The sequence below is a fragment of the Balaenoptera physalus genome (genome assembly GCF_965194825.1).
Source record: "Balaenoptera physalus genome assembly, chromosome: 1".
NCBI classification, from domain to species: domain Eukaryota; kingdom Metazoa; phylum Chordata; class Mammalia; order Artiodactyla; family Balaenopteridae; genus Balaenoptera; species Balaenoptera physalus.
This window is the reverse complement of record NC_138882.1, coordinates 51767653-51792307: the sequence shown is the minus strand read 5'-3', so window position 1 is coordinate 51792307 and position 24655 is coordinate 51767653. Positions and strand designations below refer to the sequence as shown.

At 37.7% G+C, this 24655-nt stretch overlaps 1 protein-coding gene across 10 annotated transcripts in view; it reads left to right on the top strand.

Annotated features, from left to right (window-relative positions):
* Nucleotides 1-79: 79 nt before the first annotated feature.
* AXDND1 (axonemal dynein light chain domain containing 1) overlaps nucleotides 80-24655 on the top strand; it is an 89409-nt gene continuing 64833 nt past the window's right edge. For 3 of the 10 annotated variants that reach the window (XM_082465238.1, XM_082465239.1, XM_082465234.1), the window contains exons 1-9: nucleotides 158-330; nucleotides 545-739; nucleotides 2199-2371; nucleotides 2796-2899; nucleotides 5473-5593; nucleotides 6624-6709; nucleotides 8825-8881; nucleotides 10345-10447; nucleotides 11705-11826. In XM_082465238.1, the coding sequence (XP_082321364.1) occupies nucleotides 661-739; nucleotides 2199-2371; nucleotides 2796-2899; nucleotides 5473-5593; nucleotides 6624-6709; nucleotides 8825-8881; nucleotides 10345-10447; nucleotides 11705-11826 (845 nt within the window). In that variant the 5' untranslated portion in view covers nucleotides 158-330; nucleotides 545-660. Of the gene's footprint in view, nucleotides 331-544; nucleotides 740-2198; nucleotides 2372-2795; nucleotides 2900-5472; nucleotides 5594-6623; nucleotides 6710-8824; nucleotides 8882-10344; nucleotides 10448-11704; nucleotides 11827-24655 lie in introns of all 10 variants that reach the window. The other 7 variants (XR_014264700.1, XM_082465235.1, XM_082465236.1 and 4 more) reach the window with 6 other exon arrangements.

Sequence of the window (24655 nt, the reverse complement as noted above, 5' to 3'; positions counted from 1 at the left end):
TGTTGAGATTTAAAACACATCGGATCCCCGAGAGACTCTTTCTTAGCCGTCTCTGTCCTCCGCCGGCACCGCCGAAGGCAGCCGCCATTGAGGGTTGCTAAGGCTTGGGGTCCTGGGTTTCTATGACGACACGCAGGTTGCCTGGGAAAAGGTGCGGCTACAAGATGTCTGGCGGGAAGCACAGTTTACCGGTACGGGCTGCAAGTGTCGGTTTCCTATCACTTGTGATGCAGAAACGGTGCGAACTCTGCTCGACCGCGAGTCGGTGGGGTGCGTGCGCCAGGCGCTGCCTGTGGGGAGGCCGGGACGTCGAGCGAGGGGCGCCTTCAGGTGATGCCGGTGGCCGGAGGGGTGGGCCGAGCGTGTACTTCCCGACCTGGGCCCAGACTCCAGGCTTCTTAGTCGCATCAGAGGACTTTAGAGCCCAGAAGTCTCCCCAAAGAAAACCCATGCTAGATGAATTGTAAACTCCAATTTTAACATAAACAGTTAACGGGTCTCTCTCTCTTCCTCTCTTTCTTTTCTCTCTCTCTCTTTCCGGCAGGTCAATGTGGCAGCCCTGCCAAATCCCAGTAATGCCGCTGATTTGTTTCTAGGTTAGCTTTCTGGAGTAATTAGTAATTTCAAATTACTAGAGAGTGATAGGAGGCATTGCTTACTATGTCGCTCCCGAAAACGCCCTCAACGTCAACACCTGAGGACAAAAATTTGAAAATCTCTGCATCCAAGGAAGAGACAGGTAAAGTTCTTCAAGGCATAAATAATCACGGCCATAGTCAGAAATCACAGTACGTTCACTATTTTCCTTAATCTGAGATTTCAGGATACTTTAATTAGTTTCGTTTTTCCAATACACTTGTTTCAATAAAATCAAAAGCCGTTCCTTTTATAGTGTTTTTCACTACTCTGCGTAAGGACTGTGTTTGTAAGTTTTTTCAAATGCTAATGAGTTTTATATTGTTCTAAATTCAACCTATTTTAAATACCAGTGGTTGTATGAAATAGTACCTTTTTTGGGTATTTGGTAACAAACCAGTTTGTATCAGGTTTTAGTAATTCTTCTGAATGAAAGTAATTATTTGTATAAGATTTTCATTCATATATAGGTAAATGCAGATCTGTACTGGAATAAGAATCTGCTAGTGACTTCCCTGGCGGTCCAGTGGTTGACTCCGCGCTTCCATTTCAGGGGGCTCCGGTTCGATCCCTGGTCTGGGAACTAAGATCCTGCATGCCAAAAAAAAAAAACCAAAGAATCTGCTAGACTCATGCCTACCCCTCATTATGTTAAAGCTTCCTCCAACTCACCTACATCTTGTTTTTAGGGGAGATTCTGCTGAAGTCCCACCTAACTTTTTTTTTTTCCTTATTTCCTCTGATATTGTGACTCCATCCCAAACTTTCAAGAGATAGACATTTGGTAATGTGAACTTCGGAGGTTTTGATGGTGATCAAAGCATGATACATCCTTACAGAAATTAACGTAAACCATTCTATGTGAGGGGCATAGATTAGTTGAGAGTTCTTTAAGAAGAGTGACAACCCAACCCTCCTTGCTGACTGCATAGGAGACCTTTTCCTATATTAGGCCTACTCCCCTACCTTTATAACTCCTCTGCCCTAGTCAAGCTGAGTAGAACACTCTTTGTACTGAGTCTTACTCCACTAATTTGCTCAGATTATTCCACTCTCTTCATTTCTAAGGATCCCAATTCTACATTTAAATCCAACTCAGATCCCTTTCACTCTATAAATATTCCAGTTTAATTTTCACCTTTGAACTTATATGGAAAAAATTACTAAATAATTTGACAGTTTTGAGGAGAGGACATTTCTTTTGTCATTTTCACATCAAAGGGAAAATAGACATTCCCATCATCTTCATGCTATCTTGGTTAGTTGATCAAGTGAAGTGAGTTTAATTTTCCACTTTGAATTTGGAATAATGGAGGTTCATCTTTGTACCTGAGTTTTTGAATTCATGTCTGATGTAAGTGTGAGTAGGGCAGACAATCTGAGTTTCTTTTTCTTGACTAGTTGATTTTCAGTGTTTTAAATATTGCTGCTATTCTTGGCAACCGGAAGCAATGTTTCTCTCTGTTAGCAACATATATATGGGATTGATGAGGTAGCCTGGGAATCTCTAATTAAATCTCAAAAAAACTACAGTAAACTTTTCTTTCCCATTATTTTCTTAGGACTTCCTAAGCTAAGGGAGAAAAAAAGTCTGGTGGATCCATTAAAACCCCTTCCTACTTCCCTTCAGAATGAGTTCATCCCTCAGGAAGTTCTACTTTCTCTGACCTATGCAGCTAATGCTGGTCCTTGTCCTGAAAACTTACTGCCTCCTAAGAAAATTAAAACCCCAAAGGTGTGTATATACATATATAAAGTACTTAGGAACATTTATCTTTTGGTATCCAGTTCATTAAGTATTTATTTAGCATATGTTATATATTCCAGATTGTCTTAAGAATATTTTAAAATTAATTTCCTAGATTGAAAACTAAAATCTTTTGCATGAATATTTTCAAGGAAATACTTGAGTATTTCCATTAACCTGCTTTTATGTGATTTACCTAAATGATCATTACTACTCTTAGTCTTGATATTTTTCTTTCACTATTGAATTGTCCTAGTTTCAGTCTTTCTCCTTGGTATTAAATAAGAATTCTGCTCTCTTTTTCCATAGAATATTCAAATGCCTTTAATGTAAATACTCAAAAATGATTAAGAATAGATTTCACTTGACTAGAGCACCCTCTGCTGTGTAGTCATGTTTTTCTTTTTCCCAGGGTACTCTCCCACGCCCTGTAGACCACGTCTGGCATAACCCTATTCGAAGAAATAAGTTCAAATATCTGATTGACCATCCTGTTTCCCTAACAGGAGCTGGAAGGTAAAGAAGGAAGATAGTTGGGTAGATGCAGATGAATAGTCATTATCTCATTTTGTATGATTTCCTTGGGGGGAGCAGAATCAGAAAAATTGTAAAATCATAGAATCATCGATTTTAAATCAGAGAATAAAATCATAGAATCAAGATTTCAAAGCTTGAAGTATCTCTTTTCTTGAAATAAATTTATTTATTTATTTTTGGCTGCATTGGGTCTTCGTTGCTGTGCGTGGGCTTTCTCTAGTTGTGGCGAGCGGGGGCTACTCTTCGTTGCGGTGCGCGGGCTTCTCATTGCGGTGTCTACTCTTGCTGCGGGCTCTAGGTGCACGGGCTTCAGTAGCTGTGGCACACGGGCTCAGTAGTTGTGCCTTGTGGGTTCTAGAGCGCAGGCTCGGTAGTTGTGGTGCACGGGCTTAGTTGCTCTGCAGCATGTGGGATCTTCCCAGACCAGGGCTTGAACCGGTGTCCCCTGCTTTGACAAGCAGATTCTTAACCACTGTGCCACCAGGGAAGCCCGCTTGAAGTATCTTTAATGAACCAGAATACAATCTGAAGAGGACATGGGTCTACCTTTTTGTGTATGATTATTAACAGGATGGCAATAGGTGCTGGCTCTGTTGACTTTTCACTTGTTTTAAATTTGCTTTTGCACGCCTTCATGTACTTGCCCCCTTACTCTCCTATTCTTTGTTGTACCCTAGTAGAAGGGACAATATCAGGCAGAATGCCTTTAGGGCCTCTTTTATTTGCACATCTGAAAAACAAGTGCTTAATCCCTGCTTTTCCTCAAAGCGAACCCTTAACCTTTACACTGTTTTAGATCAAATCAGCAAATTATATTTGTTGTTTTTATATCATTCCTAAAAATATCCAAAATGTCAACATTTTCCCTGTGAAGATTGTAATCTGCTAATTTTCTGTGTATGGTTCATTTATCAATTTACTCCCTCCAAAAAAAAATTTACTCCCTCCATGCTCCTTACTGAAATATCACTTAATAGTAAGTTTACAGTTACTAATACTTGGGTAGGTTATTTAGTCTTTCTGAGTTCCATTTTCTCACTTGTAAAAAGGGAATAATAGACTTGCTCCATTTTGTGTACCTTCCAGGGATATAGAAAGCACAAATGAGATAATGCAAGAGCACTTGTAAAACTATACACTGCTATGTAAATATAAGGTGTTATTACTCAGCTATGTCTCAGTGCTAGAAAAAGTGGCAGAAATTTAGGCTATTCACTTCTGTGTCCTGGGGCTTTGGTGTCATAAGTATTGGTACTTTATGCCATCAGACCATGGCTATAATTATTACTATATAATAATTAGTAGTTATGAGATGTTTGAAGTACTTTAAAAAATAATTAGCTATATCTGAATGCAGCAATAAACTTACATTAAAGTTTTAATGTCAAATGACATCTGAGTTGGAATTTTTTAAAATGTGAAGATCTGTAGTGTGATAGACAGGATAATGACCTCCCTGAAATGTCCTCACTGCAGTCTTTGGAACCTGTGGATACATACCTTACATGGCAAAAGTTACCTTGATTTGGCATTGGCAAGAGACAAGAGGAGGGTGACTGTAAAGTTAATAAGTGTTAGTGATAGATATTGAGGACAAAGGATGGGACGGAATCAATTATGGATGCTGAGATTTTTGATGAGTTGAGTGGTGGTGCTGACAGAATTAGTGAATATAGAAGGGTGAAAAGTGAGAATGAAGGAGAATTATTCAGTCATATCTAGAGGTAACAAATATGATAAGGTGAGATTTGATAGCATTGCCAAGGGAGAAAGTGTAGGGAGAGCACAGAGGGATGAGGACAGGACGTTGTGAGCATTTCCATTTGGTAGGCAGGAGGTCACGGAGATGTTCAAGAAGGGGTAGGTAAGATGAAAGAACCAGGAGAGTCCAGTCATACAGAGGATAGAGGAGAGGAGAGTGTTTTTAAGAAGAGAGGTGATCAACCCTGGAAAATATTCCAGGAAAATAGTGGAAGATGAGAACTGATGACTTAGCTGTAGAAAGTCATCCTCAGCTTTCTGGAGAATGATTTCAGAAGAGAAATGGGAATGAAATCCGATTGCAGGGAAATTTTAAGAAGTCTGATGTTTAGCAGAAAGTGAGAGATAGATAGATCAAGGTAACTTGACAACAATGCATGGTCAAGGTATGATTTTTAGAAGGGGAGAAGACTTGAGTTATAGACCAGGGGGAATGTTCCAAGAGAGAAGGAAATACACAGAAATTAGGATTGATGGAATGAGGTCCCCAAGGATGTGGGCAAAGATGAAATGAAGGACTTAAGTGGAGGAAATAATCCTGGGGAAGAGAATACATCTTAACATGAGGCTGAAGGAAAGGCGAATGAGAAATTTGAGATGGAGAAGAGGAAGAGTGCGGGGGGTGGGTGGCGGGGAACCCTAATGCCTCAGCCTTCTTAGTAAAGTATGAGGTAAGGAGACCAGTTTTGTGTCCCTTTTTATCCACTAGAAGGATGTGTGTGGACTTTACCCACTCTTATCCAGTAGCCAGACAAAATTTATTTTGTAAATATATTTTTCTTATCTTTCAGGGATATTTCTTTTCTGTACGATGTTAAATATGTTAAAGGAGAGACAAGGGAGAGCACAGTTTGTCCCCCACAAATGGACCGTTCATTACAACCACGTGATGGTGTCCTTGTGCCTCATAAGGTAAGTAAAGTATTTGACAAATAATTTTCTCTCCCTCTCTCTACTTAAGAAAAAAATTTCCGCAAAATATAAAGCCATGTCATACTATAACAACCTGCATTGTTTATGTTTTCATAGCACTTTCTAATTATTTCTAGAAAAGGGCATTTAGTGGGAGATGATCAAACATATCTTATTTTAAGCCATTTTCCAAGCTACAGTTATTTAATCTAGATAATACAGTGTAGGAGACTAGATTTTTTAAAAAAAGAAACCAACAGCTTAAAGTTGTAGAATTCTTGAAAGTAACACAACATTGTAAATCAACTATACTTCAGTTTAAAAAAAGGCAGAAGAAAGAATTGTAGAATTCTTACTTTTGGCTTGTTGCTAAGGTGAATTTTAAATTCCTATTGAATTTTAAAGTTGATAGATTTTTGTGTAATTAATACTAAAACCAAGATTGTTCTTTAGTTCATGGCTAATTTTTTATTTTATTTATTTATTTATTTTAACATTTATTTATTTATTTTTGGCTGCATTGGGTCTTCATTGCTGTGCGCGGGCTTTCTCTAGTTGCGGTGAGCGGGGGCCACTCTTTGTTGTGGTGCATGGGCTTCTTATTGCGGTAGCTTCTCTTGTTGCGGAGCATGGACTCTAGGTGCGTGGGCTTCAGTAGTTGTGGCACATGGGCTCAGTATTTGTGGCTTGTGGGCTCTAGAGCGCAGGCTCAGTAGTTGTGGTGCACGGGCTTAGTTGCTCCGCGGCATGTGGGATCTTCCTGGACTAGGGGTCGAACCCGTGTCCCCTGCATTGGCAGGCGGATTCTTAACCTCTGAGCCACCAGGGAAGCCCCATGGCTAATTTTTAAATTTATGCTCTGCTAAAAGTTTATTACTCCTTGCCATGACCCATATTACTAATATTGTTATTTCTTTAATCAAAAACTCTTAATAAATATTATCCGTTTGGTATAGGGATTAGGATTTGTGAAACTCAATTTTTTTCATCTGCTTGTTTTTATTCTTGTTGTTCTTTCTTTCTTTTTAAGCCAAAGAAATTATCAGATACTTTGATTCCTGAAGAATTTCATATTGTGTCAAATACAGGAGTTTCAGGTTTGGAGTGTTATGATGAGTGAGTACTGTGGTATATACTGAATATCTGACAAGTTGAACTGTTTGCTACTTCCCAGACATAGAGGAACCTGAGCAGTTCACTCATGTTCCCAGGCAATATCTACAGTGAAATGAGTAAACATCTGGCTTACCATCCTAATACAATTTAAGAAAGGTATCAAAAACTAATGAAAACAGTCTTACTTAAAAGAGTTTGGAGCAACAAGAATTTACTGTATAGCACAGGGAACTGTGCTATTACAGGATATTGAATATCTTGTAATAATCTATAATGGAAAAAAATCTGAAAAAAAAATATAACTGAATCATTTTGCTGTACACCTAAAACTAACATAATATTGTAGATCAATTATATTTCAATTTAAAAAAAGAGTTTGAGATTTTAGTTTAGATTAAATTGTTCTCTGTCTTTTCCTACTGTTTAATTTTGAATTACAAAAAAAAGATCTTTGTTCTGAATGCTTGCTATACCTCTTTGGGAATGGTTTTGAGCAGTGACAAAGGAAAGTAGCCCTCTAAGTTGGAATCTCATAATGCACACTCTAGGGCTTAGCTCCAGACTTCAGACTAGTCATTTCAAGTTTTCTTTGATTCCTGCTAATGGGATTGAAAATGGGATCTTGCTTTTATTTTCTGAAACAACACTTGAATGTTTCATAGTTTAAAAAACTAGAACTTTGGGCTAGGTTTTATAGTAAAATATGCAGAAGCTGTCACTCTTTTCACCTTATCCAGTACATATGTTAAACGTCATTTCCTTATGATGGTGGGTTTCAGAACAATATTTTGCCAAAGGGAACTAAATGGAACTCATTTTTGGGGTAACTTTTAATTCTTATATAATTTCAAAATTATAAAGAAGTTACAAAACTGGGACAGGGAACTCCTGTATACCCTCTATCCTGACTCACTGAGTGTTTACATTTTGCCTCATTTGCTTTAATACACACACACACACACACACACACTTAAACTATTCAAGAGTAAGTTGGAGGCCCTCATGACCCTTTGCCACCAAATACTTTAGTGTGTATTTCCTTGTAACCCACTACTTATAGATCTTTTTGATGACTTTTTTAGCTCTGTCATTCTTGTATATATTAGTTGCCGTTTTACAATATAGACTCATAGATTTGTTTTTTTCACTGAGTTATAATTCTTTGCTATCGTTGATGTTCAGATTTTTCCTGATTTTGCTAATGCCAGATCCTTTGAGCTGGCTCTTGTGTTCTTTAGGCATGTCCCCATCATTCTTTGAATGTTCTCTTATTTTCTGGCTCAATGAGATTTTCAGGTTCATCTTGTATTTCCCAACTCCAGCTTTGGAGTGAGCTATGAGTCACTTCTCCACGGAGTACTGTTTTCCTTTTAGTGGAGAAGGGTTCTTAGAAACCAAGATCTGGGTGCTAGGTGTACTCATTGCTCCTGGGGTGTCATTGCTTCTAGTCCCGCTCACATACTCATTTTTGAAACTTTATTTTGAGTCTTTATATTCCCTGGATATTTTTCACTAATCTAAACTCTGAAAGTGGACCTTATTAATGAACTGTGTTCCAGTAGGGGGCAGAACCAAAGGAGATGTTTTTTAACTAGGGGAAGAAAAAAGATATATATATAAATAATAATGAATTTGAAGAATTACCATGAGGTTCTCATTGTGCTATCCATTTAGGTATAAGCAAGTACTTCCAGAGGACAGATATACATGCTGGGCATCAGGAAAATTGGGTTCTAGTTTCATCTCTGCTTATTAGTTTTATAACCTGTTTAGTCACTTAACTTTGTTGACTTTAGTGTTCTTAAAACATTCTTCCACCTTTGAAATGTCATTTTTTTAAATGAATCAAAGAAATTTTTGTATTGTGATACATTGAGGAATGTGATTAAAGCTCTTTTACTTAAAATTTTTTAAAATATGATAAGTATCATTATATCTGTGTCTGTAGATGTCTAAGGCTATTCAAGTATCCTCTTGTGTGTAAAACGATGGACCTTTCTGATTGTCTCCAAGCTTCTCAATTCTGTGAGGTCTTAAGTTTTTCATGTGCTGTTATGTGATAAATAGGCCAGACAGTTTTCTTACAATAATATTTACCTGTCTTAATTATTTCAGCAAATATACTACTCTCCTCACAGATAGTGAAAATAGACTATTGCTCTTCCCATCCATGTAAGTACAGTTTATTTTTGAGAGTGTTTCTAAGAAAGAATAACTATATACACATATTTTCCTTTTTATTGGTACTTTATTACACAAAAATATTAAAATTACTGCAGAAAGCCAAGACAATAATTGCCTACAATTCTATCATTTAATCAGTGTTTTCATTTGTCCAACTGCATATTGATTTTTTACATATTTATAATAATATCAAAGTGCTAAAAACACTTTTTTTAACCATTTTAAATGGTTTTTTTGGTTTGTTTTTAAATTTTATTTTATTGTGGTAAGAATACTTAACATGAGATCTACCCTCTTAATAAAATTTTAAGTGTGCAATACAATATTGTAATTATAGGCACAGTGTTGTATAGCAGAACTGTAGAACCTTGTATAACTGAAATATTATGCCCATTGATTAGCAACTTTCCATTTCCTTCTCCCCTCAGCCCCTGCAAACCACCATTCCACTTTCTGATTCTATGAGTTTGACTATTTTAGATACCCCATGTAAGTGGAATCACACAGTATTTGTTTTTCTGTGACTGGCTTATTTCACTTAGCATAATGTCCTCCAGGGACATTCATGTTGTTGCATATTGCAGAATTTCCTTCTTTTTTTAAGGCTGAACGATATTCCAGTGTGTGTGTATGTATGTATGTATGTATGTGTGTGTGTGTATACATATATATATGTATACACACACACACCACATTTTCTTTATCCATTCATCAATGGACATTTAGGTTGTTTCCACATCTTGGCTGTTGTGAATAGCTTCAATAAACACAGGAGTGTTAATATCACTTCAAGATCCTTTTTTTTTTTTTTTTCTTTTGGCCACACCACGCGGCATGCAGTATCATAGTCCCCTGACCAGGGATCAAACCCATGCCCCCTGCAGTGGAAGCATGGGGTCTTAACCACTGGACTGCCAGGGAAGTCCCTCTCTTCGAGATCCTGATTTCAAGTGGGATTGCTGGATCATATATAACTTTATAAAAGTTATAAAAATTTATAACTTTTATATTCTAAATTTATCCATTAGTGTTTCTCCATTTTGCTATAGGCTTTTTTTCTTATCTATCCCTTGTCCCTTTTCTTTTATATTGTGAAGTAGCGGATCTTAGCAGCTTGGTGTTTATTACTCCACATTTTTCTGTGTTCTTACAATCTTACACAATAGGGGTATAGAGTTTTTTTGGGAGGTGGAACATTATTTTCTTTTATGAAAAAGAGGATCATACATTGCATTTTTGTTGGTTTTTGTTTTGTTTTGTTTTTGTATTTTGTTTTACTGTATTATTGATATCCCACTAGATTAGTATTGTACATATAGGTATAACGCTTTAAAATACCATTAATATTCCATAGTATGTACATTTTCTTTATACATATTATGTTCCTTTTGCCATCTGAGCATGACCTATTGTAACACTAATTATATATGTCTGCCATCTTAATCTTTTAGGAAACCTAATAAAAGAGTAGAAGTGGTCCAGCTGAATGATGTGATGGATACTATGCTAGAGAGGGCTGGTGTGGAAAATCAGGCATATACAGGGCCAACCAAGGTAATTGCAAAGATCAATGTAAACCAGTGCTTAAGAGCATGCACTCTGGAGGTAAAATGCCTGGATTGGACTCCTGACCCTGCCGTTTATTAGCTGATGACCTTGGGCAGGTCATTTAGTGTATTTGTATCTTGATTTCCTCATCTGCAAATTACAGATAATATTATTTACCTCATAGGGTTGTTGTAGAGATTAAATGACATAATGAATGTAGATTGCTTAGGACAGTGCTTGGCATGTGGTAAACATTGTATAATTAATTTTTAGTCATTATTATTGTATTTAATTGAATATAAGGCACTACTGATTATAAGACCCTTATTATTTTATGTACCACTAAAAACACTGCCAATTAAACCATGCTTTCTTATCACTTATAATTTTTATTTTGCACCTAATGAAAGAGCTCTTTCAGTCTTACATAGATACAGATTTTTTTTCTTTATGGGGCTATTTCTCTTTTGTTTTATAAATTTTTATTTTTATAGAATTTGAAACTTATAGACAAGTTCAATATAAGTCACTCCTATGTAACCTTTACCCAGGTTTGCTAATTGTTTACACTGTGGCCTATTTGCTTTATCATTCTCTTTCCCTCTCTATGTATCTCTATGTGTATGGTTTTTTTCTGAACCATTTTAGAGTAAGCTGGCAACCTCATGCCTCTTTATCACCAAATATTTTAGGGTATATTTCCTATAAATAAGGACAATCTCTTATATATCCATAATACAGTTATAAAAATCAGGAAATTTAACATTGATATGATAGTATTATCTAATATAGTTCATATTCAAGCTTCAAATTTTATTAATTGTCCCTGTAATGGCTTTTATAGCTATTTTCCCCTACATTTCGGGATCCCAGGATCACACAGTGCTTTTAGTTGTCATGTTCCTTTAGACAGCTAGAACCTGAAACCGTTCTTTGTTTTTCTTGACCTCAATATCTATAGAATGTTCCTCAATTTTGGTTTGTCTGATGTGTACTTATTCAATTCAGGTTTTGTATTTTTGGCAGGTATAACATAGTGGTGATATTGTGACTTTCTCAGTGCATCATATAAAGATGTGCATGATTAGACATAGATTTTTTTTAAATGTATCATTTTTTATATATGTTTATAAAGGAAAATGTAAGTGAACAAATTAATCAAGGTATTTCTAAAACTTATTCACATTGAGTGCTTACCTCCTAAGTTGTTTTTTCCTGGCAAGACTGTAGTAAATACTGATTATCTTACTTATCTTTTGCCAGATGCACAAACTACTTCATATATTAAAGAAGGAACAGACCATTTATAATACAGTATTTCATGAACTTATTCGACAAGTCAGTGTGGACTGTGCAGATAGAGGAGAACTACTATCCAAAATCAGGTTAGAGCTGTTATTGGAGTACCCCAGTTTCCTCCTGAATTTTATATTAGAATTATATTTATATCTGCTTTTAAGAAAATCACAAAAGTAACTTCTCTACTCTATTGATAATAAGGGACCTAAGTGCATTTCTATTATATTTTCTATAGTAAAAATATATTGGTTGAGAACTTCCTTAAGGTGGTTTCTGTTCGGATGTTTGACACCATATTCTTTTATGATTGGGAGTGAAGTGTCTCTTAGGCCTGTTACTGTAGAAGGAGGGTTTCATATGAAACAGAGGTTCATAATAAGCATTTTTTATAGAGGGAAGAATAACTGACAGATTGGTTATAAGCTGAATAAGACTCAGATTACACAGAAATAGGGCTACTGCAGTAATTATTTTTGGTTGACACTATAAATATCTTTGGATGTAGCCATCTGACATTGTTCAGTTATTGTTATTTTTATTTTTTCCTATATTTTATGAAGGGAATTTCCAAATACCCACATAAAAATTGAAAGAATTTTACTGTGAGCACACATATATCTAGATTCTGCCATTAACATTATACTGTTCTCGCTTTATTGCTTGTCTGTCCATCTAGCCATGCTTCTGTTTATCCACCAACTTCATGTACTTCAAAGTAAAATGCAGACATCAGTGTATTTCCTTCAGATACTTCAGCATGTATATCATTAATCAGAGTTCATTATTTATTTGCCTTTTTTTCCGTTTTAAGTAAAATTTACATATAATAAAATGAACAAATCTTGTCTGCATTTGTTGACTTTTGACAGATACATACACTTAAATAACCCAAACCCTTATCAAGATATAGGGTATTATGGTCACCTCACAAAGTTCCTTAATGCTCTTTCCCTGGAAATGCCCACCCCTGCTTCTCCAGAAGTTCTGACTTCTTTGACTCTTAGATTAGTTTTGCCTATTTAGGAACTTCATACAAATGGGATCATACAGTATATACTCTTTTATGTAAGGCTTCTTTTACAGAGCATGCTTTTGAAATTCATCCACATTGTGCATATATGGGCTGTTTGTTCCTTTTTATTGCTGAGTGGTATTCCATTGTATGAATGGAACAAAAAGCAGTTTATCTGTTTTCCTATTGATGGGCACTGTTTCCAGTTTGGGGCTATTATGAATAAAGCTACTGTGAACATTCTTGTAAGAATCTTTCTGTGAACATATGCTTTCATTTCTTGGGTAAATATGTAGGAATGGGATTGCTAGTTCATAAGTTTGTTTTTTAAATTTTTTTCGAAAATTGTTTATTTTTATACAAACTTTAAAGATTACTTTCCATTTACACTTATTAAAAAATATTGGCTATATTCCCCATGTTGTACAAAACCTCATAAAGTAAGTTTAAGTTTATCTATTTATTTATTGGCCATGCCTCATGGCATGTGGGATCTTAATTCCCCAACCAGGGATTGGACCTGTGCCCCCTGCAGTGGAAGCACGGAGTCTTTACCATTGTACCGCCAGGGAAGTCCTGGTTTAAGTTTATTCTTATAAGAAATTATCAAGGGGTGAAGTCAAGATGGCGGTGTGGGAAGATGTGGAGTTAGCATCTCCCCACAACTAGGGTGCCTGCTGCTGGTGGAGGACTCTGACACTCAAGGAGACAGGAGGAACCCCAAAGTGAACCGGTAGGACATGGGGGGACTGAGGAGGGAGGAGAAGTGGAGGCCAGACAGGATCGGTGACCCTGAGGCAGGGGAGATCAGGAGAGGCAGGCGGGAGGGGCACTTGGGGAGGAGTGGGAGAGAAGCGGAGGGCGATTGCCCCGCCCACTCAGGCCTGGGGAGCCTGCTGAGCTCCCAGGCAGGTCCCCTGCCGTCCAAGCCTCCCCCCTCCCCGCCCCAGCCGCATTGGTCCTGGAGGCATAGGAAGGAGGCCAGGGAGATCAGGAGAGGCAGGCAGGAGGGGCCCTCCCAGACTGGAGGAGCAGGAGAGGAGAGGAGGGCGTTTGCCCCACCCACTCGAGCCCAGGAAGCCTGCTGGGCTCCCAGGTGAGGTACCCTGCCCTCTGAGACCAGGGGTGGGGGGCATGCCTGGGCCCCGTCTGTTCTTTGAGCCTAAGCCCCACCCCCCACAACCCCCAGGGCCTTTTCCAGCCCTGTGGGTCCTGAGCATTGGCCCCGCCCACCACCCAAAGCTCGCCCTTGCTTAGGCCCTGCCCTCCACAGCCAAGGCCTTCCCCCCCCCCTTTTTTTTTTTCCTTTTCCCTCCTCCCCTTTTTTACTATTGTGGTACTGATGTACCTTCTGGTTGTTGATTCACCTATATTTTAATTGTTATATTCTTTCTAACATATCTGTTAGTTTCCTGGTCTAATTTTATTTTTTACTTTGTTATTGTTAGTTTTTGGTTTGTTTTGATGCCCCATGCGGCTTGTGGGATCTTGGTTCATGAGCCAGAAGTTGGGCTGAAGCTCCTGTGGTGGGAGCTCCAAGTCTGAACCACTGGACTAACAGAGAACCTCAGACCCCAGGGAATATTCATCGGAGTGAGGTCTCATGGAATTCCTCATCTGAGCACCAAGACGCAGCTCTACCCAATAGCCTACAAACTCCAATGTTGGAAGCCTCAAGCCAAACAACCAGTAAGACAGGAACACAATCCCACTCATTAAAAAAAAAAAAAAAAAAATGTGATGGCAAAAAAATATGTCACAGATGAAGGAGCAAGGTAAAAACCTAGAAGACCAAATAAATGAAGAGGAAATAGGCAATCTACCTGAAAAAGAATTCAGAGTAATGATAGTAAAGATGATCCAGAATCTCAGAAATAGAATGGAGGCATGGATTGAGAAAATACAAGAGATGTTTAACAAAGAACTAGAAGAACTAAAGAACAAACAAGGATGAACAACACAATAACTGAAATGAAAAATACACTAGAAGGAATCAATAACAGGATAACTGAGGCAGAAAAACGGATAAGTGAGCTGGAAGACAAAATGGTGGAAATAACTACCGAGGAGCAGAATAAAGAAAAAAGAATGAAAAGAATTGAAGACAATCTGAGAGACCTCTGGGACAACACTAAACACACCGACATTCAAATTATAGGGGTCCCAGAAGAAGAGAAAAAGAAAGTGTCTGAGAAAAATATTTGAAGAGATTATAGTCGAAAACTTCCCTAACATGGGAAAGGAAATAGTCACCCAGGTCCAGGAAGCACAGAGAGTCCCATACAGGATAAACCCTAGGAAAAAAACACCAAGACACATATTAATCAAACTAACAAAAATTAAATTCAAAGAAAAAATATTAAAAGCAGCGAGGGAAAAACAAAAAATAACATACAAAGGAATCCCCATAAGGTTATCAGCTAATTTTTCAGTGGAAACTCTGCAGGCCAGAAGGGAGTGTCAGGATATACTTAAAGTGATGAAAGAGGAAAAACCTACAACCAAGATTACTCTACCCAGCAAGGATCTCATTCAGATTTGATGGAGAAGTCAAAAGCTTTTCAGACAAGCAAAAGCTAAGAGAATTCAGCACCACCAAACCAGCTTTACAACAAATGCTAAAGAAACTTCTCTAGGCAGGAAACACAAGAGAAGAAAAAGACCCACAAAAACAAACCCAAAACAATTAAGAAAATGGTAATGGGAACATACATATCGATAATAACCTTGAATGTAAATGGATTAAATGCCCCAACCAAAAGACACAGACTGGCTGAATAGATGCAAAAACAAGACCCATATATATGCTGTCTACAAGAGACCCACTTCAGACCTAGGGACACATACAGACTGAAAGTGAAGGGATGGAAAAAGATATTCCATGCAAATGGAAATCAAAAGAAAGCTGCAGTAGCAATACTCGTATCAGATAAAATAGACTTTAAAATAAAGACTGTTATAAGAGACAAGGAGGGACACTACATAATGATCAAAGGATCAATCCAAGAAGATATAACAATTATCAATGTTTATGCACCCAACATAGGAGCACCTCAATACATAAGGCAAATGCTAACAACCATGAAAGGAGGAATCGACAGTAACACAATAATAGTAGGGGACTTTAACACCCCACTTACACCAATGGACAGATCATCCAAGCAGAAAATAAATAAGGAAACACAAGCTTTAAATGACCAGATAGATTTAATTGATATTTATAGAACATTCCACCCAAAAGTGCAGAGTACACTTTCTTCTCAAGTGCACATGAAACATTCTCCAGGATAGATCACATCTTGGGACACAAATCAAGCCTTGGAAAATTTAAGAAGACTGAAATCGTATCAAGCATCTTTTCTGACCACAGCACTATGAGATTGGAAATCAATTACAGGAAAGAAACTGTAAAAAACACAAATACATGGAGGCTAAACAGTGCGCTACTAAATAACCAAGAGATCACTGAAGAAATCAAAGAAGAAATTAAAAAATACATAGAAACAAATGACAACGAAAACATGACGACCCAAAACCTATGGGATGCAACAGAAGCAGTTCTAAGAGGGAAGAATCAATCTCACCTCAAGAAACAAGAAAAATCTCAAGTAAACAATTCAACCCTACCCTTAAAACAACTAGAGAAAGAAGAACAAAGAACACCGGAAGTCAGTAGAAGGAAAGGAATCATAAAGATCCTAGCAGAAATAAATGAAATAGAAACGAAGAAAACAATAGCAAAGAGCAATAAAACTAAAAGCTGGTTCTTTGAGAAGATAAACAAAATTGATAAACCCTTAGCCAGACTCATCAAGAAAAAAAGGGAGAGGACGCAAAGCAATAACATTAGAAATGAAAAAAGAGAAATCACAACTGACACTGCAGAAATAAAGGATTATAAGAGACTACTCCAAACAACTGTATGCCAATAAAATGGACAACCACGAAGAAATGGACAAATTCTTGGAAAGGTACAATTTTCCAGGACTGAACCAGGAAGAATTAGAAAATATAAACAGACCTATCACAAGTAATGAAATTGAAACCGTAATTTAAAATATTCCAACAAACAAAAATCCAGGACCAGTTGGCTTCACAGGTGAATTCTATCAAACATTTGGAGAAGAGCTAACACCGATCCTTCTCAAACTCTTCCAAAAAATTGCGGAGGGAGAAACACTCCCAAATTCATTCTACGAAGCCACAATCACCCTGATACCAAAACCAGACAAAGATACCACAAAAAAAGAAAATTATAGACCAATATCACTGATGAACAGATGCAAAAATCCTGAACAAAATACTAGCAAACAGAATCCAACAGCATATTAAAAGGATCATACACCATGATCAAGTAGGATTTATCCCAGGGATGCAAGGATTCTTTAATATATGCAAATCAATCAATGTGATACACCACATTAACAAATTAAGGAATAAAAACCATATCATCATCTCAATAGATGCAGAAAAAGCTTTTAACAAAATTCAACACCCATTTATGATAAAAACTCTCCAGAAAGTGGGCATAGAGGGAACCTACCTCAACATAATAAAGGCCATATATGAGAAACCCACAGCAATCATCATACTCAATGGTGAAAAACTGAAAGCATGTCCACTAAGATCAGGAACAAGACAAGGATGACCACTCTTGCCACTCTTATTCAACATAGTTTTGGAAGTCCTAGACACAGCAATCAGAGAAGAAAAAGAAATAAAAGGAATACAAATTGGAAAAGAAGAAGAAAAACTGTCACTCTTTGCCGATGATATGATACTATACATAGAAAATCCTAAAGATGCCACCAGAAACTACTAGAACTAATCTATGAATTTGGTAAAGTTGCAGGATACAAAATTAATGCATGGAAATCTCTGGCTTTCCTATACACCGACAACAAAAAATCAGAAAGAAAAATTAAGGAAACACTCCCATTTACCATTGCAACGAAAAGAATAAAGTACCTAGGAATAAACCTGCCTAAGGTGGAGAAACACTTGTACTCAGAAAACTATAAAACTCCGATGAAAGAAATCAAAGATGACATAAACAGTTGGAGAAATATACCATGTTCTTGGATTGGAAGAATCAATATTGTGAAAATGACTGTACTACCCAAAGCAATCTACAGATTCAGTGCAGTCCCTGTCAAACTACCAATGGCATTCTTCACAGAATTAGAACAAAAATATCTTACAATTTGTATAGAAACGCAAAAGACCCCAAATAGCCAAGGCAATCTTGGGAAAGAAAAACGGATTTGGAGGAATCAAGCTCCCTGATTTCAAACTGTACCACAACGCTACAGTAATCAAGACAGTGTGGTACTGGCACAAAAAGAGAAATATAGATCAATGGTACAGGATAGAATGCCCAGAGATAAACCCACACATATATGGGCACCTAATTTACGACAAAGGAGGCAAGAACTTACAATGGAGAAAAGACAGCCTCTTCAATAAGTGGTGCTGGGAAAACTGGACAGCTACATGTAAAAGAATGAAATTAGAACACTACCTGACACCATACACAAAAATAAACTCCAAATGGATTAAAGACTTAAATGTAAGACCAGACAGTGTAAAACTCTTAGAGGAAGACATAGGAAAAACACTCTTTGACATAAACCACAGCAAGATCTTTTTTGACCCACCTCCTAGAGTAATGGAAATAAAAACAAAAATAAACAAATGGCACTTAATTAAACTTAAAAGCTTTTGCACAGCAAAGGAAACCATAACCAAACAAAAAGATGACCCTCAGAATGGGAGAAAATATTTGCAAATGAAACAACAGACAAAGGATTAATCTCCAAAATATACAAACAGCTCATGGAGCTCAATATAAAAAAAAAAAAAAAATCCAGTTAAAAAAATGGACGGAAGATCTAAATAGACATTTAACCAAGGAAGACATACAGATGGCCAAGAGGCACATGAAAAGATGCTCAACATCACTAATTATTAGAGAAATGCAAATCAAAACTACAATGAGGTATCACCTCGTGCCAGTCAGAATGACCATTATCAAAACATCTAGAAACAATAAATGCTGGAAAGGGTGTGGTGAAAAGGGAACCCTCCTGCACTGTTGGTAGGAATGTGAATTGATACAACCACTATGGAAAACAGTATGGAGGTTCCTTAAAAAACTAAAAATAGAACTACCATATGACCCAGCAATCCCACTAGTTGGGCATATACCCTGAGAAAACCATAATTCAAAAAGAGACATGTACCACAATGTTCATTGCAGCACTATTTACAATAGCCAGGACATGGAACCAACTGAAATGTCTATCGACAGATGAATGTATAAAATAGATGTGGCACATATATACAATGGAATATTACTCAGCCATAAAAAGAAATGAAATTGAGTTATTTGTAGTGAGGTGGATGGACCTAGAGTCTCTTGCACAGAGTGAAGTAAGTTAGTAAGTGAAAAACAAATACCGTACGCTAACACATATATATGGAATCTAAAAAAAAAAAAAGTACTGATGAACCTAGTTGCAGGGCAGGAATAAAGAGGTAGACATAGAGAATGGACTTGAGGACATGGGGTGGGAGGGTGAAGCTGGGATGAAGTGAGAGTAGCATCGATATATGTACACTACCAAATGTAAAATAGTTGACTGGTGGGAAGCAGCAGCACAGCACAGGGAGATCGGCTCAGTGCTTTGTGATGACCTAGAGGGGTGGGATAGGGAGGATGGGAGGGAGGCTCAAGAGGGAGGGGATATGGGGACATGTGTATGCATATGGCTGATTCGCTTTGTTGTGCAACAGAAACTAACAGTATTGTGAAGCAGTTATACTCCAATAAAGATCTATTAGAAATATATATATATGAAAAAAAAAGGGGGATAATCAAATCATACTTTTCCCTAAAGTGTTTGTACCATTATATACTCCTGCTAACAGTGTGTGAGAGTTCTGGTTGCTCCATATTTTTGCCAACATTTAGTTATGTAGTTCTTTTTAATTTTGGACATTATGGTGGATGTATAATAATATGTTACTATGCTTTTAACCTACATTTCCCTGCCAACTCTTTTTTTTTTTCTTTTAAGATTTATTTATTTATTTATTTTTGGCTGTGTCAGGTCTTAGTTGCAGCACTTGGGATCTTTTTTGTTGAGGCATGTGGATCTTTTGTTGCGGCGCGTGGGCTCTTTGTTGTGATGTGTGGGCTTCTCTCTAGTTGTGACATGCGGTTTTTTTTTTTCTCTTCTTTAGTTGTGGTGTGCAGGTCCAGGGCGGGTGGGCTCTGTAGTTGTGGTGCGTGGGTTCCAGAACGCATGGGCTCTGTAATTTGTGGCATGCAGGCTCTCTAGTTGAGGCATGCAAGCTCAGTAGTTGTAGCACACAGGCTTAGTTGCCCCGTGGCATATGGCATGTTAGTTCCCTGACCAGGGATCGAACCCACATCCCCTGCATTGCAAGGCAGATTATTTACCACTGGACCATCAGGGAAGAACCTCCCTGCCAACTCTTGATGTTGAACACTTTTTCATGAGCTTATTGACCGTATGTTCTTTTTGTGAAATGTCTGTTCAAATCTTTTGCCTAGTTTTAAATCAGGTTGTTTGTCTTTTTATTATTGAGCTTTAAGAGTTCTTTATACATCTCAGAAACTAGTTTTTTGTTATATATATAATTTTATTTTATATTTACATATATTTTAATGTATTTAAAAATATACATACAGCTGACCCATGAACAACGTGAGTTTAAACTGCATGGGCCTACTTAAGCATGGATTTTTTTTTTTCCTAATAAATACAGTACTACATGATCCATGGTTGGTTGAATCTGTGGATTTCAAACCTTAGATACAGAGGGCTAACTATGGGACTTGAGCATCGTTGCATTTTGGTGTCCACAGTGGGTCCTGGAACCAATCCCCCACAGATACCAAGGGATGACTGTTCACAGATTTTCAACTGCAGAGGAGTGGGTGCCCCAACCCCTGCAGTGTTCAAGGATTGACTATACTTAATATTTTCTCCCAGCTTGTTACTTGCCTAGTCATTTTTTAAAAAATGTGCTCACCTTACTTTCTTTTAAAAAATAAAAAGTTAAAAAAAAAAAAATTTTAGGACTTCCCTGGTGGTGCAGTGGTTAAGAATCCGCCTGCCAATGCAGGGGACACGGGTTGGAGCCCTGGTCCGGGAAGATCCCACATGCTGTGGAGCAACTAAGCCCATGCGCCACAACTACTGAAGCCTGTGTGCCTAGAGCCCGTGCTCCTCAACAAGAGAAGCCACCATAACGAGGAGCCCACACACCGCAACCAAGAGTAGCCCCCGCTCGTCACAACTAGAGAAAGCCCGCGTGCAGCAACAAACGCCCAATGCAGCCAAAAATAAATAAATAAAATAAATAAATTTATTTAAAAAATAGTTTTAGATCTACAGAAGAATTGAACAGATAATACAGAGTTTCCATATACCCCTCCCTCCTCTGTATACAGTTTCTCTCATTATTAACATCTTGTGTTAATGTAGTATATTTGTTATAATTAATGAACCAATATATCAATATTATTGACTAAAGTTCATAGTTTACATTAAGGTTTAGTCTTTTGTTATACAGTTCTATGGGTTTTGACAAATGCATATTTTTCAACCATAGAAAGGAATGAAGTACTGATACATGATTTACCATGGATGAACCTTGGTAACATTATGCTAAGTGAAAGAGGCTAGTCACAAAAGATCACATATTGTATGACTCAATTTATATGAAATGTCCAGAAGAGGCAAATCTAGACAGAAAGTAGATTAGTAGTTGCCAGGAAATGAGAGAAAGAGGAATGGAGAGTGACTGCTAACAGGTACCATTAAGAGGTGTTTGAGGATGATGAAAATACTCCAGAATTAGATAGGTTGAGGGTTTCACAACTTTGTGAATGTACTAAACACATTATCATACACTTTTTTTTTTTATAAATTTATTTATTTATTTTTGGCTGTGTTGGGTCTTCGTTTCTGTGTGAGGGCTTTCTCCAGTTGCGGCGAGCGGGGGCCACTCTTCATCTTGGTGCGCAGGCCCCTCACTGTCGCGGCCTCTCTTGTTGCGGAGCACAGGCTCCAGACGCGCAGGCTCAGTAGTTGTGGCTCACAGGCTTAGTTGCTCCTCGGCATGTGGGATCTTCCCAGACCAGGGCTCGAACCCGTGTCCCCTGCATTGGCAGGCAGATTCCCAACCACTGCGCCACCAGGGAAGCCCTATCATACACTTTTAAAGGGTGAATTTTATGGCATGTAAATTATATCTCAATAAAAATTACGAAGTGTTCGTCAGTAGTCATCTCATCATTGTGATTCCTCATTTACATTGCCCATATTACTTTGTGTATCAAATTTCACATAAGAAAAGATTTAAACACCTTCTTTATATAAGTTTAATCTACCTTCCTATAACTTCTACCTGCTAATCCTAATTTTTTTTTTAATTTATTTATTTTTATTTATGGCTGTGTTGGGTCTTCATTTCTGTGCGAGGGCTTTCTCTAGTTGTGGCAAGTGGGGGCCACTCTTCATCGTGGTGCGTGGGCCTCTCATTATCGCGGCCTCTCTTGTTGCGGAGCACAGGCTCCAGACACGCAGGCTCAGTAATTGTGGCTCACGGGCCTAGTTGCTCCGCGGCATGTGGGATCTTCCCAGACCAGGGCTCGAACCCGTGTCCCCTGCATTGGCAGGCAGATTCTCAACCACTGTGCCACCAGGGAAGCCCCTAATCCTAATTTTGTACTCTGAAAATCCTCAAAAGAAGTCCATTCTTTCTTTCACCTTATAGCTCTTTAAATATTTGAAAACAGCCATTTTGTCTTTCCTCTTATGCATTCTGTTACTTAGGCTAAATATCCCCAGTTCTTTCAAGTTTTCTTAGTGAAATATACTACACATGGAAAGCACACTAATTTGTCCATGTTGATTTCAAAATATGGTATCAGTCGGTATCACAACATTACAGTATCATACAGAATAGTTCACGGTCCTAAAAACCCTTGCGCATCACCTATTTATCCCTCCTCCCTTCCCATCCCCCCTCACCCTGAACCTTCAGTAACCACCGATCTTTTTACTGTCTCTATCCTTTTTCTCTTTTCTAGACCATCATACAGTTGAGGTAATATGTTATGTGGTCTTTCCAGACTGGTTTCTTTACTCTCACTTGAATTTTAATCTGATGAAAAATTTCCTGACCATTATTTTGTGGAATTCATTAAATTCTGGGCACCATATCATTGCTTTGGAACAATTTGACTATGATGTGTCTTGGTGTAGTTTTCTTCATGTTTCTTATGCTTGGTATTCATTGAGCTTTTTGGATCTGTGAATTTATATTTTTCATGAAATATGGAAAATTTTTGGCTCATTTTTCTTCAAGTATTTTTTCTGCCCTCCCCCTCTTCAGGGGAGTCTATTTATATATATCTTAGGCCGCTAATAATGAAATTATCCCACAGGTCACTGATGTTGTGAAGTCTTTAAATTATTTTTTTCTCTTTTTCTGTTCATTTTGGATAGCTTCTATTGCTGTATCTTCAAGTTCACTAATCTTTTCTTCTGCAGTATCTAATCTGCTTTTAATCCCACCCAGTGATATTTTCATCTGAGATGCTGTAGTTTTCATTTCTAGAAGCTCAATTAGGGTCTTTTAAAAACTACTATCCATGTCTCCTTAACTTTTTGAACATATGGAATATAGTTATGATAACTTTTAATGTTCTTGTCTGTTAATTCTAACATTTATGGCATTTCTGGGTCAGTTTTGATTGACTGATTTTTCACCCCATGGTTGTGTTTTCCTACTTCTTTGCATGCTTGGTAATTTTGATTGAATGGCAGACATTGTGAATTTTACGTTATTGGATGCTATGTATTTTTGTACTCTTAAAAATATTCTTGAGCTTTATTCTGGGACACAACTGTTACTTGAAAACAGTTTGACCTTTTGGGACCTTTAGGCAGGACCAGAACAGTGCTCAATTTAGGGCTAATTATTCCTGAATACTGAGACTAGACTTTTCTTTGTATTTTATCCTCTTTCCCATGAATCATGAATTTTTCCAGTTTGGCTAGGTGGAACAGGCATGATTTTGAGCCATGTGTGAGTGCCAGGCACTCTTACCTTTGATCCTTTCAGATGGTTTTTTCCCTGGTCTCAGATAGTTTCTTCACATTTATGCCCTGATCATTACTTAGCTGAATACTTGAGGGAGACCCGCTGTAGACCTCCAGAGGTCTCTCTGTGCAGCTCTTTTCTCCCTGGTAGCTTGTCCTCTGAACTCTAGCCACTTTCATCTCTCTAGACTCTTAGCTCTGTCTCCTTAAATTAGGGAGTCCAGTGGGGTCCTCATGGGTTCCATCTCCTTATTGCATGGCCTGAAAACTCTCTCAGGCCAGCAAGTTGGAGCAATCATAGTGCTTACCTTATTTATTTCTGGTGTCTCAGTAATCACTTTCTTTCATTGCTTGATACCCAGTGTCTCAAAAATTGTTTCACATACTGTGTCTTTTTTTGTTGTTGTTGTTGTTATTTTAGGAAGGAGAATGTATTTGGTTCCTCTGGATTTCTTTCTTTATTTCTTGTACCTATATCTGTACCACGATCCTATGTATAAATTAATGTCCTTCATAAGTTTTGGAGAAGTATCAGTGATGATCTCTTTGATGAATTCTCTATTCTCTCTGTTTTCTCTTCCTGGAACTCTGATTAGACATATTAGATCTTCTCATTCTATGCTCTTTGTCTCTTTATCTCTATTTCATAATTTCCACCTCCTTGTCTCTGTGCTGCATTCTGGGTATTTTTTCCAGGACATTAATACCCTCTTTAGCTACGTCTATTCTGCTGTAACTCATCTATTGAGTTTTATAGTTTGA